The sequence below is a fragment of the Cebidichthys violaceus genome, unplaced genomic scaffold (genome assembly GCF_023349555.1).
Source record: "Cebidichthys violaceus isolate CVI_PGR_0920_01 unplaced genomic scaffold, fCebVio1.0.p SCAF_10, whole genome shotgun sequence".
Classification (NCBI taxonomy): domain Eukaryota; kingdom Metazoa; phylum Chordata; class Actinopteri; order Perciformes; family Stichaeidae; genus Cebidichthys; species Cebidichthys violaceus.
In genome coordinates, this window is record NW_027176263.1 from 2,134,229 (window position 1) to 2,150,000 (window position 15,772).

Here is a 15,772-nt window from a genome sequence, read left to right on the forward strand (position 1 = left end):
ATCAGTATACTCGTATATTATAAGATTTATATATATTATAAGATATATATAATTGTTATACCCATACGGAATGAGGCTTATGAATATTTAGTCACAAACTACATTCACTTTATCTTCTATGTTTGAAAGCCCCGCAGCTAACAATCAAAAACACATACAGTACATCCTCTGCAGGTTGAGAAACAACACAGTCCCATGCCATGTGGTTAGGGTGACATGCATGACTACATGAGGCCTAATCCGCATAGCCAGGATCTGCTTAATCCAACAGAATGAATCTGCTGCGACTAATGAAGATTCTGACGGAGACAATATATTGTGTAATGCTCGAGAACAAATTCATTTTAAGCTCAGTCTCAAGTCTGTGGCTCTTAATTTACTGCCCATCTGTCATGTCCAGGCTCTTGGACCATTAAAGAAGTGGAATTTATATGTAAAATGTTATAAGATCTTTTTCTTTTCTTGCACAATTGTTGGATTCAGTTTCAAATAGAGGAAAAGGGTTCCTCTTTTTTTCATTATTTTTCAGGCATTGTCCAGGTTATATGATCTAGTTCCTCTGTGACGAATTGTTGGCTGAACAGTTCAGATTTGAAAACCATCTGTCTTGAGTGAGGTCACAAACTCTGCACTGTGTCGCCTGGCTGTGCATCATTTACGTTAAACCCCAACAATGTCGGTTGTCAGTTATTTAATACAAGCAAAGCAGCAAAATTGTAGAATGAGACCACTGACTGCACAGAATAGACCACCACTTGGATTAATGCATCGTTTTCCTCCTAAATTCTCTACATAGGCAGTGTAAATGAAAACCTCAAGGGGGCAGTGTTGCCTCTTAAAATGACTCACTTCTCTAATAAAACATGGACAATGGTTACCCAGCAACAGATTATTACATGTTTAGAGATTATTAAATAACACTATACACTACTGGTGGTTTATATGTGGAATTTAATATGCTTTTAAAAAAAAAGAGTGCCATTTACTTATGCAATTTACGTTTCACTTATCACCTCTAATATATATTTTATATTTTAATTTGTAAGTGTTTTTGAATATCAGAATTTTGCTTTACACGCAGAACAACTTTTTCAAGCTGTATTTTGCCTGAGGTAAGGAGGGTGATTAAATTTTCCATATTCATGTTCATATTAGCGGCTCCAAACTTCTTCCAAGGGCTTCTCTGTTTATGGCGGCAAATTCATGTTCCAATAGTGAATAGAGTGAGGGAGGAAGAGCCTCTCATCCAACGCAAATGAACCCTTAACAGAAACAGGTGGTGCCAATGAGCTTTTTGTGTGGCAGCTTTTTGTCTCACTCACTCTCTCATCCTCTGTTATTGTTTTCCATAAAGAAAACAGAACGCCTCCATGTTAATACCACAACACTGAAGGATGTAAATACTGGTATGTTATCCTGCAGTGCTCAAGGGTCATGTATAGTAAGGATATTGACAAAACATGAATTACTATTTGCTGCCAATTCCTCATATGATAGAATAGATCAGAGCTATTGTGATCTCTTTTTTTGCCTTACTGAGAAACTTAAAGTAGATCTAGCTTCCACACGAATAAATACTTATATTTTACCACATAAAGCAATCCCACACGCTTCAAGCATAATGGCTTTAGAGAAAAGCTTTTAAATCACGAATATCAAAGCCACTACGCCTCACTTTGGGCGATTATGTGTACAGCACAGCTGGCAATCATTCTCAGTGCCGGGCATGACTAATTTGAATTTCATGTTCTATTGTGAGAGACGGACGGAGTGAAAGACGGCTAAATTGCAGAGAAAAGAAGCTATGGGCTGTTCTATGACTAACCAACCATGCATTTATTCTGCATCCTGGCAGCCTCCCCACTTGAAGACCAGCAGAGTCCACAGCATCACATATTGTTCTCACGAGCAGCTTGCCTTTGCAGGAAAGGTGTAAATGAGAGGAGCTGTGACTTGGTTGCTACCTCACCATTCCTGGCTCTTATCCAACAGACAATATGCTCACAGTGGCTGCCTGGCTCATTCTGTCTGTCTACCTGTTTTTTATTGTTCTTGTTCATGCAAAACGACACAAATCTCATACTGACAGATTATTGTTTGCATATTTGCAGCTCTTAGTGCATTCAGTAGCATTATTTCAGTAGGAGATTGTGAGGTAATGTATTTAGTGTAGTGTACATTTTGTTTTTCACAATAAGCCAGACCATTATTGTTTTTTTGTTGTTTAATGTAATGCAAATGTTGGTCGAGCTCCAAATAAAGCTCACTCGTGGTTCAATCATGAATCCTACTTTTCATTTCTTAATATAGATGAATTGTTTATGTTTTTTCTTTTCCCACAGCCAACTCAATCAGCAGACTGATTAACATCTTCACCTCTACTAGACGAAAAGTCCCACCTGCAGGCGGCTGAAAAAAAATGGGGTTTCAGTGGGACAGAGTAATGTAGAAAATAATATAATCCTGGATTAAGCATGATATAAAACATATTCGGTTGGTGTTATAATTAGTATATAATATAAGTGGCTGATATAATAATAATAGGCCTATTTCTCAGAATCGCGAGCGGGAATTGGATGTAGGGAAACGCCACTTCCGGTTTTTTCGCGCTGGCTCGTGGTCGGAACGATCAACAAACGACAAGCTGCCCGATAACTAGCGCGTGTTTTAGTTCAAATTAAAGTAACGAAACAACCGTATGTGTCCTTTTCACAGCTTTCCAAACGACAATCATTTAAAAAAACATGGCTTTTGTCCACAAGAAGAGACGAGGTAACAGCATTTAGGGATAATTAAATACTTGTCCACCTAGAGTCCCTGAGGCAAATGTTTTAAAGCGCAGACTGTCTCTTCCAGATTCATTTGCAACAACTGGGGAGAAAATAAACAAGGCCAGATTGAAACAGCTGAACGTGGTTAGTTGAGGTGTGGATGTAGCGGCTGGTGATCAAGTGGAGTGAGACGATGTGACTGTGTAGCTGCAGAAGAGCAATTAGCACCTCTATCTCCAGGTGAGTGTCATTAACAATAAACACAGTAACATCACCCACATGTAGCCACAGAGATGTAAAACTAACAGTAGATATCTTCTTAAATGAGACAACTCTAACGTTACACAAACTTAACAACCTAACGTAAAAAGCACTCTACTTGACTGGTCAACCCTGGACTAGTCCCAATGTAGTTTACACACGTTTGTAAGGTGACTGTCCTAACGTTACGTTTCCAGTAGTTAATACTGACATATATTGGTATTTAACTTCTGAAATAAATTTGGGAAAAGGTCAATTGAACCACTGAAGCCAGGCCTTTTTTTTGCTTGTTGACCTGATAAAGGATTTAAAGTGATGTTCAAACTACTGATGGAGGAAGTATTGAGATCTTTTACTGTATACAAATACTCTGATTAAAGTGAAAGTCATGCATTCAAAATGAGTGTAAGTATTAGCATCTAAATAATACTGAAAGTACCAAATGTAGAGGTACTCATGCAGAGTGACCCATATCAAAATACTATATAGTACATCATTGGATTACAATTGACGCATTGTGTTCAGCACTTTAATGTTGCATTTGGTAAAGGTGGAGCACATTTTAATTACTTTATATTCTGCTGGGTAGCATAATCTATACTAATACGTTATGATGTATTAGTTGATGTTATTTTGTATTATTGATCTGAACCTCCAAATCAAAAGTACAATATTTCCATCTGAGATGTAGTAGAGTAGAAGTAGCAGAAAATGGAAATACTCAAGTAAAGTACATGTACCTCAAAATTGTACTGAAGTACAGTAATTGGGCAAATGTACTTTGTTACTTTACACCACTAGTTTTAACTGGTGGTGCCTTTTCATTTCCAGTAAATATCACCATATAAAATATGGTTATCAATGAAAAAGATGTTAATTACAAAGTACTTTGTGGCTGTGTGTTATCATGCGTTGCTCTGCTCACATTAAATATTATATTTTTGGATGTCTGTGTAAGTTATCAACACATAATACTTTTTCTTTTATTTAATTAGGTGCACTTTGATGAGGCACCTGGGGAAAATACACGGTCCTTAATTACCAAGGTCCTCTGTGACTATTAAGTGACAACAATAATCTTTCATGAGAAAACTCCAGCAAACACAGCGTCAGTTTTGACTTCAATAAAGCATTAGAGGCTTATGGTTACATTGCAAAATATGACTGAATGTGGTCATTGTTGGCTTTTTTTTCCCAAGTCAGATTTAAAAAAAAACCAATAAAGTTAATGATGCATCTCTTGTCTTTTACACACACAAAAACAGTAAACAAGAAGAAGTAGCTGACTACCGGGGATACAGCAATCAGGACAGCAGCAGTTCCAGTGAAGGACAAGAGTCATAACCAGTAACAACAACAGCCTTCGACAGGACACCGAGGAAGACGCAGCAGCTCATCACAAAGTAACTGAGGTAACATTAACTAATAACACTTAAAACTGGCATTCATGTCTTTATGCCTCTGTGCCGGCGACAGCTGTGGCCTTAGGTATATGTTTTCAGGTTGTCTGCATATCCATTCGTATGGTCCATTCTTGTGAGGGCGATATCTCAGGAGCACCTTGAGTGAATTTTTTCAAATTGATTGGTTGGCGGAGGCCTACAAGGCGAGGCGGGTTGCCAATCATTTTTAGTCTTTCCTTAGTTTAACTTGATCCTTAACAAACTCGGTGTGTGATGCAGCTCCAGTGTCTGTCACATCAGCTCATTTGACCTCAACCGAGACATAGGGAGGGAGGGTCCTCACTTGAGTCCGCCACTATGCCGTCCTGACTGGATCCAAGGTGTGGATGATTTCCACATTTTCCACACAATTTAAATAGAAGGTCTCTGCATAGCGTCAACTGAACCAGTGGCTTGAGTTCCACTCCTCTCTTATTTCTTTGGTCTGCAGGGCACTCTTAATAATCCTGGCAGAGAGCTTTTGTCGAGTGGATTGTGATTTCACATGAGCTGCCTCACAAAACTTGAGGGCTGTAATGCATGCTGCTAACGTGGGCTTTTGGATTAATCCTGCGTTCCCTCTTCAACAATCCCTGACATTTCAGGTGACACCTCCAGACTCCGCCAATGCAGGAGTTCAGCCCAGCTAGCAGTAAGAAAATTAAATTTTGGACGTGTGTATTGTGGGACAGGTAGTGAGGGTCCCACATTCTTGTGAAGCACAGCTGGACACTGATAGGACAGTAGTGAAATGTTTACAGCAGCCATTCCATCAACAAATCTTTGCAATAAGAGGTTGTGGTCGAAAGGGAAATGAGGAATGCTGCACAATCACAGCAGTGTCATGCCACTTGCACACCATACATGCAAACTTGTTGCCTGCAATTGTCTGGTTTTGCATCTGTCCAAAGTAGTTGTTGCCCCACCATTTTTTCCACCTAAAACACCACTCTACTAAACGTCCTCTTAACAATCAGATTGTACCTCTACCTCTGTTAACGAATTGTCTCGCTGCTGTCAGAATGTGAAGCTTAACCTCTTTGGGCTGCTGTCATTTCAGTGTCTGACTGATGTGACCAAAGTCCACCTCTAGTTTTCATTAGAGCCGGACCCAGAGACTGACACAGCTCCGAGTCCATCCATGAGACCCGCCAGTGTCCTAGACCATGTCCATGTGAGGTATTAATGGTAAAAGATTTTCATACATTGTGTGTGACATCTCTTACAGGAATAGTTCAACATTTTGGAGAAATGCGATTATTTGCTTTGTTGCCAAGAGATGGATGTGAAGATTAATTATACTGTATTGTCTGTATGTTAACTATGAAGTGAGAGCCAGTGAGCGTAGCTTAGCATAAAAGACTGGAAAAATAGGAACACAGCTAGCCTTCTGTTGAATTTGTTTAATCTGTACAAAACCTGACGTGTAAACAATAAGATGTGGTTTTATTGGGCTGCTGAGTCCAACATTTCTTGACCAGACAACCAGCAGAGACTTCAGGATGTTATTGTTCCCAGAAAAGAAGTAGTTGAGCACATAATCTCTTGTAAAATGACAACATTTTGTTGGATTTTGTACCTATTAAATAAACAAAATATTAAGTGTTGGTGTTGGCAAGCTTCAGAGTTGCTGGTAGATGAATGTTGTTACCTTCAGACAGAGCCAGGCTAAATATTTATCTTACAAACACGCAAACAGACAAAGCGAATAAGCTTATTTCCCAAATGTGAAACTATTCCATTTGGCCTTTTCTATATTGTGCATCCTCCTATCAGTTAAACTGATTTATTAATAACATCCCAGCTTTTAATTAGTCTCTCCTGATTAAACATGTGGGCTTGTTGTTGCATGTTGGCTAACATTGAAGTTCATTCGATTTTACTGTAACAGGGATGAGACGGGGAAGCCGTTTATTTCTTGAAAAGCTCTGGTAAACTGGGATTTCATTTGGAGACCTGGAGACACACATGGCCGTTATCAATCAAACTGCAGCTATAAACTCAAGCCAGAGCTCACACTGCAAATCAATGACACGCTTCATTGACTTCCCTCAGACAAATGTGTTTGTGGTACGCTGTGACACACATTATACCCTGGAGATTTGGTATTGTTTTCCCCTAATGTAAAATGTTGTGGCCTTTGCTCCATATACTGGCTCATAAATGGCCTCTTGGATGAGAAGGGATGTGTTGTTGCCATAGGATGGGTGTGTGAGAGGATGATGTAGAAAGCAGAGAGTAAATATGAAAGGGATATTTGGATTTTTCTTCTTCCTTCTAATTTTCAAACCAATTTGGCCTGTTCTCTCCGTCTACACCTGTGTCCCTGCTATTTCCCCATCTGTCCCTGTATGTCCATGTGGCATCTGAGCTTAAAGCACAGCAGAGTGAGCAAATCAGCATGGACTTCCAATACAGGGCACACTATGACACGCAGTGTACACAAACACAAAATGCACACCGATTAATATTCACTGAATGAGATCTAGAGTAACCGCAGAGCAATTTAGGGAAACTGACAGAAAGAAGAGAAGAGAAGACTGTACAAGGGGAAGTGAATGTGAAGGGGAAAAAAGGTAAAAGGGGGGAGGGGGGTGAACTTGGCTGGGTGTGTTTTGCAGGGTACACAGTGTCGCTCTCCCTCGTCCTCCTGCAGCGCTACTGGAAACACTGACGCTAACGAATGATGACTCTCGCTGGAGGGGATGCGGGTGGGTGGAGAGAGGGGCGGCGAGGCGAGGGAGACGGATGGATGGTAGGATGAGAAGGAATGATCCAGAATTGGTTGGCCTCATCCTCCACCTCCTCCTCCTCCTCTTCTGTGCCAGATAAGCACAGCATGCAAAGCCGGGAAATGGGGAAGGGAGACTTGGGTGACTAAGAGGAACGGATGATGCCGTACATGACAATGAGCTTCTTTTTTTCTTTTTTTTATTTGGTGTACCAGTAGCTGTGCTCTAGTTGTTCTTGTTTATGTTTTTCATGACTGCCCATAGACCTTTGATGAACATACTCACTGCTTTATGTAATTATCGTGGAAACAGTCTTTAAGCAGATGCTTTGTTAATCTGTGGATATCAGTGCAAAGCTCTTTAGTAGGATAATCAAGCCATCTTAGACAGTAGGGAGGCAGTTGGTGAGACATGCACATAGTAAACATGAAAAGCGTAATGTTATATATAACTTTATATAGATAAGTTCATCTGTTGATACTGAATCTAGCAGCATCTTGTCCTCAGACACAGATGGCTCTGTGTTTGCAGGGAGCGTTCTGCATGCTGACCTACACTTCTAATGGGTTGTGTTTCCCAGGCAATTTGAGCCAGATGCAACGTTGCCCTTAAATATGAGTGTGGAATAAACGCAGGCACTTCAGTGGTGTGTCCAATATGTTTCCTACTGAATCCGACTGCCACAGTGATTATGAGCTTACCACGATTTTAATTCGCCTGCCCAATATAGCCCCCTTTTTTTTTAAATCCTCCAATGTGCACGAGAATGCTCACCAACTACTTTACGGAGGGCTATCTAAAAATGAGAAATTGGAGTATAAAAATGGTCACGTTGCTCTTTGCTGTTGTGTAATGCTCCCTCCTTCTCTGTATTAACTTCGGTGACGATTATGATGCTGCTGTGTCAGTGTGCCTCACAACAGAGATGAGTTAGGGTGGCTTCCCTCCTATAATTCGCAGTGTAGCCTCCAGTGCGGCGGCTTCCAACAGCATGACTCAGGGGTCCCATAGGCGCAGCTGCAGATTTGGTTGTCCGTTGAATAGATAAGCACTCTGTCGCCTCAGGGCGCCGTGTGTTGCACTGAGGGAGACTAAAACAAATAGAAAGTGACATTGCCTCAGTGATGCTCCCCTTGAATGGAGAGGAAACTGATGTGCTGCTGGAGGAAATAGAAGAATGCACATGACTCCATGATGATCAGACATTATTTCAGCATGGCTCAATGGTGTTAGAAGAGACGACTGCATCCTCCAGTGTGTTTAGCCACAATACGCCTGTGCACTTGACCTTTTTATGCCTTGGCAGTCCTGTTCCTGGGAGCCACTGATAAAGAGGGTGTAGTAGGGGAGATAATTATAACACATACACACCCAGCAGCCAAGCTTGAAGCATGGTTTTCTGGCTATGAACTGATGGGGGTTTTGCATTGTGTTACGTGTCATTATAATGCAAGGGGGGTCGTCTATAAGATGGAAAAGCAGAGGTTAGGCGCTGGAATTCATTATGTCGCGCAATATATCAGAGTCCCCAAGCTCATTATTGTCTTGGTCCATTTGCACCTGCGCTCTCCTGCGAGAGAGGGCACCTCACCAAATAAGGACATGTGAGGGACCATTGTTGGGGTGACGTTGAACGTGAAATAAGAAAGAACTGGAGAGCGTGGACGGTTTAGATGGAGACCTAAACCGGAGGGGAAACACCGGGCTAATCTGGTTACATAAGAAGCCATTACATTTGCAGAACGTCTCTGCACTAATCCGCTGAAGTATTCATGTTCAGCTGTCCCGCGGCGGAGTAACACACAGGGCACACACACACGTACACACACATAAGCGCGCGCGCACACTTGTGGCACTGAAGGCACAGACGCGCTTGCGTGCATGCGGGGCGTATGAAATGAGATAAACGCGGATATCTTGGAGCTTCGCACATGTAAACGTATCTCTGCAGAAGCTGCCATGCCTCACGTTGCAAGACCGAATTGGCGGCTCGTCCTCTTCGCGCCCGTGACGATTCCGCTGACGCGCCACTAGCCGCACCACCCAGGAGGAGACGGGAGAGGAGAGTAGTGAGCGACGGAACGAGCAAGGGACTGACTGGAAGCCGGTTTCTTGCTTTCTTTTCTCCTTCCTTGACAACCGTGGACGGAAGCCTACTGTTGCGTAAGTCCCGTGGACGATATTTAACGGCGAATTCCCCGGTAGCATCACCCAGGCTCTTCTGCAGAGATGGAGGTACCAGGCTTGGCGCACAACATCACCAGTCCACTAAGTCCCTGTGAGGGGATGATCAAGGACCTGAGCTTGGACGCCTTACAGTTATGCGAGCGGGATGGTAGGGAGACGTTTGTCTGCTTTTCTCTTGAGTGTTTGTGCATAATAACGGTGCATTGAGCCCCTATCGTTAATTTCAGAGTCACTTGAATGCAGACAGTGTGTTTTGATTTAGGTTTTAGCTGCATGCTGTACCCTTATTGTGTGTTTGAAAGGAGTAGCCTATAGGGGCCGGTTGCTCCGCCAGTTCCCTGGATGGAGGGATGGTGCGCCTCTGCGTGTGTAGAATACCTGAGTGTCTTAACAGTGGCAAAACGGTTTTGTTCATTCATAAGAGAGAGGACTGCTCAACAATATGTAATGCAAACTGAACATGCACAGGCAAGGGAACAATGTTAAGTGATGAGTGTCTTTATTTCAGCACCACAGACGTGGACAGAGACCGGCAGCCACCCCGCCTTTAACCGCTGCTTCTTGTCTTTATCTCAGGGGGTTACTATATTTAATTTGCCTGGACACAGTGCATCACATTTGGTCATTACAAAATATTGTTTTTATCTTATATCCCATCCTGAACATATATAAAGATCCCCCCTCCGTTGACATTCATAATTCAAGTCATCCAGCTGCATCCATGCTGGATTATCTGTTTGACTTCTCTGAATTTAAAAGTTTTTTTTGGATAAATACCATCAAACGAATAGTTGATATAAATTATATTTTATATAAGAGATAATCTATAAACTTGTTTTATAATGAGCAGTTTTTATATGAGCAGGCTGAACCCTGATGTGAATTTAATGGTGGGGAGCAAAAAAAGCAAGTCATCATCAGGAGAGAATGAGAGGCTCAAACATGGCTGCACCCACGTGTGTGGCACAGCCCTGCACACCCATCAGTGCAATTACACACAACTGATTACCCATCTGATGCATGGTTACAGAGATCGCCTTTTAATTAAGATTGTAGATTAAGTCACATATAGCAATGAAATTAGATCCCACCTTTTCACAGCTGAATGGATTTGATTGGGGTTTTTTTTCTAGCTGTATCAGATTTTGTTTTAAATCTGTATTTGGATTGGCCAGTTAATGCACTGGGGGAGTCAATGGTGTGTCTTCATCGAGCCTCCAAAGGACCCCCAGCATCTGAACACAGTGCAGTCATTGTGCCACACCGCCTCAGTTTCTCATCTGCCAGATCTGCTGCTCATAATGTAATACAGCAGGATGCAGTTTATATCCTCTTAGTGCTTTGTTGGCCTGATTCTAAAGCTGTAATTTTAATAATGGTATATGTAGGCTGGGGGCTGGACTTCTCGAATGGATTCCATGCCAGCTTTGTGCTTCCTATGCTGCAGGTTTACTAGTATTTGCAGCACAACAGCCACTTTCCTATTTATCAAGTGGATTACCCAGTGTAAATAGTGTGCCTGTGTCCTTGAGACACCCACATACTCTGTTTAGGGAGCAATATTATTACAATGGTCACCTTCTGTGCACATTATACAGGAAAATTGATGGTTGTAGCAGAGTCGTTTTTAGAATTGTGATGTTGAATTCTGTTGAGAATGCTTTGTAGTGTTGTTTATATTGCATTAGTGTCTCTGTTATTTTGACCAACCCTTGAATTTTGAAGTAGCAGTTTCTCTCTTAAAGTGACCTCCAGATGATACGGTCTAGTTTACACTTCCTCTGACACACCCCATGTAGATGACTGCATAGCCCACTTTTCACATTCTTGGAAATAGACTGTTTTATTATCTGGTCAATACGTATGTTTTCCCAAGGACGGTGTTCATTTCAGTTCCTTATAGCTTTCTAAATTTATCTCCTAAATCCATTAATATTTAATTGTATGCATGAGAGGCTTATGTGCCTACGCTGACCTAGCAAATGGAAATGCATGCAGCGCCAGTGGGCCTACTGTCTGTAGGAGAGAGCTCTCTCACACACTCACACACACACACTGAGGACTCTTTGAGCTTTTCAATGGACAAAAGAACTGGTGGGATACAAGTTGTCTTTGTGTGTCCCTTGTGTTAGAAGGGGTGCTGTAGCCTTTAATGGCTCAGTTTAGTGATGGGGTTGTGACATGAATAAGTGTGAGGTAGTGAATGTTTTGCTAAGAGTGATGAGTTGTGGTAAATGTTCAGAAGTCTCTCCTGCTGGTGTGCAGCGGTCTGGGGACACACAGAAGTGCCTCCACGATGTTGTAGTTGTTATAAATTTGCCACCAGCCTCTGCAAGGTGGACTCTGACGACCATTTTGATTTTATATCCACAGTTAATGCGTACTTACAGTGTTGTGTGTTATGAAGTACACACTGCATGTCTTACAGGGCCTTTGTGCCGTGCCCGCTGACATAATTAACTTGTCATGATGGATGGCTGCCATTCATGCATCCAAGTACTGTGTCTGCACGGCATGAAATACTGCTGCTCTAGCTGTGACACCCTCAGTCTGGAAGTGTGTGTGCCCATGATAGACAGACAGACAGACAGACAGACAGACAGACAGACAGACAGACAGACAGACAGACAGACGGATGGATGGATGGGGAAACCATCTTCTAAATGTACCTTACCTTCACCAGTAACTGTGTCAAGTTGAAGAAAAGCTCCCTCAGTGTCGAGCATGCCAATTACTCTACAATGGCATTGTTTCCTCCAATTCAGTGCCAAAACACTTGAACAAAAGGATTTAATTTTCATCACCCCGAGAAGAAGTTTTGCAAGATTTAACATGAAGTGGGAGACATGATTGTGAAGGGGCCAAGTGTGCGTCATTTCAGACATTATCAAAAGTTTTATTTTTTTTATATATATATACATATTAGTCACAGCAATGTGGCTCTTTGGATGGCAATGTTGGTGGGTTGGTCAGTCCACCAGTTTGGTCCAGACTGAAATAACTTAACCACTCACTTTTAGTCTAGTGCCATCATCGGGTCAATGTTTTTGTCCTTTTCCAACTTTTGTTAATGAAGTCAACACTCCTCTGTCTCCAAGTACAGTCTCACAGAGCTGCTAGTATAGTTGTAGACTAGTTCTAGTCTTGTGTAGAATAGTAACTCCTGTGACAACTTGTGTAGAGCTTATCCAATGTGTTCCTCCAACATGATACGACAGCAGGTTGGCCTTATGACGTACAGGATTGTCTGAGTAAGTTGGCCTTTTAGTTTGGCCAATGTTCAGTGTGAGCAGTTGTGTACCATGACTGTGCTGGCAAGAGTTGCAGGTACATATTATGCAGCTGATAAGTGGCTGCATAATATATTCGCTTGCAACTGAATCTACTGTGCTACATAGCCCTGAACACTGTTAGAGATTGATTGCCGAGCAGTCGGGCCCTCAAAATCCGCTTCAAACATTCATGCTAATTTTCCTTTTGTATTTTTTTTTTCAGTGTCCGACTTCCTGCTCTTATAGGAAATCCTTCTATACAAGATTCTTTTCAAGCTTTTTTTACTGCCAAAAAAACATCTTAGTTGAAGGAATTTACATTAGCCTGTTAAGGAATTCAAATTCTATGCAAATGAGAAATGATGACTCATTCTGGTTTTGGGAAGGTCCTCCTTGAAGGTCTTCTGTATTTAATTAATGTGTAAGAACAGGGATGGGTCGATTCTGTGCCTGAGAGTCCACTTTATCTCTAAAGGTTGTTATTAAAGTGTCTTAACCGTTTTTTTTTCTTTGCTGTTCTGGGGCTTATTGATTGATGGTGGACCACCATTAGTGTAAGCCAGCATTGTTTATTTTCCGCCTCAATCTAGCCTGTGCAATGAGAGGAACAAAGGCGTGATTTTCAAAGGCCTGCGAACATCGATGTCTAGTGAGTGTCTGTTGCATCGCTCATATCTACAGTTCAATTTTAGACCCAACACTGCAACTTAAAAAGTAGGAGGCTCGACTGTCTGAAGCGAGTAGAGCAGTCAGAAACGATCATCACTACCATAATCCACCAACAATATTCTGCAAAATAATTTTTTTACGTTAAACTTGACCAAAGGTTTTGACGTCATGGAGCACCATAGTCTCACACAGTGGACACGTTTTATCACCAGCCACCACTGTGAGACAGTACACATTTACATTATGCAGGTGGCTTGAATAGATATCAAATCCCCTCACCGGTAAAGAGTGATAACAAGTGATTCACAGTATCAAGCCAGGTGTGACTGGAACAAATCCAACCACAGAGAGCCATTAGGAGGGCTCTGTGTAAGCATGTTAACAAGATTTTTATTGATCCTTCTGCATCTTTTGCTATTCCGCGCTGTGATATTTGACTGCGCTCAGAGGCCAATATCCAATAAGGGGCCATTTGATAGTGCTTAGCAGTTTCATCAGAGAAGGGTTTTCATTGAAATGTAATTATTTAGCTTCAGGGCAGATACTTCTGTGTCCTGCATTTTAGGGCTCTAATCAAGCATGTATCCTGAGTCATCTTGAACCCCCTGTACATGTGTGCCCAGAATGTGCGATCACTTCTCTAAGCTCCTAAGTAAGGTCTCTCGTTTTGCTTAATCATGATGAGGCGACCCTCCGCCTCCTGCACAGCAGTATAATACAGTGCAATAAATACTAAGACAAGTTCATAACAATATAATGGCTTCCATGATGAAGTTATGACTCAACTAAATTAATATTGGCTACAGTTGCAACCCTGGTGCAAGTAGCGAGAGCTGATGTACAATACTAGCCCGTAAATTTCAGTCAGACTGAGGTTTAGGCCTCCCTCGAGACTGTAAAGGGTTTGACTTTGCTTTACCGCCTGACCTTCATCCTGCCTCGTTTCCCCTCTTCCATCTTTCATCTCCCAGAGTCCCAGAGGATTCAGAGTGCAGCTTACACTGTAAGGCTATCTGGAACACATTTTGTTCAGAAGTGCATATTTAGAGCCAACAAGTTTTAGGTAATTCTTTATATCAGTTTGGTCGTTTGTGTTAGTATGTTGGCTCTATTACATTTGTTAGTGATTCATGTTTTTTATTTCTTTGCCTTTTTTAAAAAACATTCAGAACAGTGAATAGTGGTGGTTGCAGATTTCTGTCTGTCTCTTGAGCATTTCCTCTGATTTTTGCCCAGTAACCCCCCCCCCCCCCTCCAAAAAAAAAAGCTTTCAGAGCTCTTTTACCCTGATAACATCACTTTTAGCCTCACTGCGTAGCCTTAAGAGTGTTATGTAAGCAATATCTGACTGCATTTGTAAAGCTCTGCTGTGTCAGTGCAATGCCTCCATTTGCAGGTTAATTAGGAGAGCATTAAGAGAGAACAGGAGCTAAATCAGCACTGTGTAGCCACAAGAGGCAGGGAGGGCAAAGGCCTGCATGGGGCCTCCTTTCACAGTGTGTAAGGGAAACATCAGTGTTTGTTGACATACAACCTTTTTAAGGACAAGGAAGTTGCTGTTCTTCAGGCGCAGCGCAACAACTGAGTCAGCAGGTTTTTCATCTTTTATGTTTGCTATGGATGCACCAATATCGAATATTGTGCCGATACTGACTCAAAGAGCTGGATTGGGTATTGGTGACAATGGGGCCGATTTATTCAATTAGATTGTTTATATACTATATACATTAAATACTGTAATTTTAATTCCTGTCTAAGTTTTTACCAGTTTGTTGCTGTATTAAAAAAACGAAAACTATTTTCTTTTTAAAAATGTATTATTTTTTTACCAAGTTGCTGGTGCATGATTGATTATTTTAATAATGACTAATTTAGTAAATTTATATCCATGTATTTATTTGTTACATTTCATTTTAGAAAATTCAGAAAACAATGTTTAAATCAACCTTCATGTTCCTTTAGGCATGAAAGAATGATCCCCATCACTTCCACACAGTTAAACACACAGCTTATTAATCAAACACTGGTATCTATTATTCTATATTATTATTATTTTATTAGATATTCTGTATCGGCCAGGCATCGGGACTGAAACGTGGATTGGTGTATGTTTGTTTTTGTTTAGTGTTAATAATGTGTTATATACTGATAGTATACATATACAATTTGAGATAGAATGAATGTCTTATAATCTATAATCAATGATAAATGCTTGTGAATCAATAGGCACAAAATACCTGTCTGATTTCCCCTGTATAAAAAGATTCAACAAACACCCATGCATTATTGTCCACATTTGAAATACACTTGCTTGGTCTATTACTCATCATTTGTGTAAGAAGTCTTCGTAGGAATTTTTGAGAACTTGCTAAATAAATCCATGGCAAGATTTCACTTCTTTTGAGTATATATTTAGTCTTTTCCTGATGCAGATGTCA

At 41.2% G+C, this 15,772-nt stretch overlaps 1 protein-coding gene across 2 annotated transcripts in view; it reads left to right on the top strand.

Moving 5' to 3' along the window:
* The first annotated feature begins 2,887 nt into the window (after nt 1-2,887).
* LOC137879426 (phytanoyl-CoA hydroxylase-interacting protein-like) overlaps nt 2,888-15,772 on the top strand; it is a 23,552-nt gene continuing 10,667 nt past the window's right edge. The window contains exons 1-2 of one of the 2 annotated variants that reach the window (XM_068720149.1): nt 2,888-3,011; nt 4,298-4,444. Coding sequence is in view for 1 of the 2 variants with exons in the window: in XM_068720141.1 (XP_068576242.1) it covers nt 9,436-9,541 (106 nt within the window). In the remaining variant the exon portion in view is untranslated. Of the gene's footprint in view, nt 3,012-4,297; nt 4,445-9,276; nt 9,542-15,772 lie in introns of those variants that run through there. The other variant, XM_068720141.1, reaches the window with a different exon arrangement.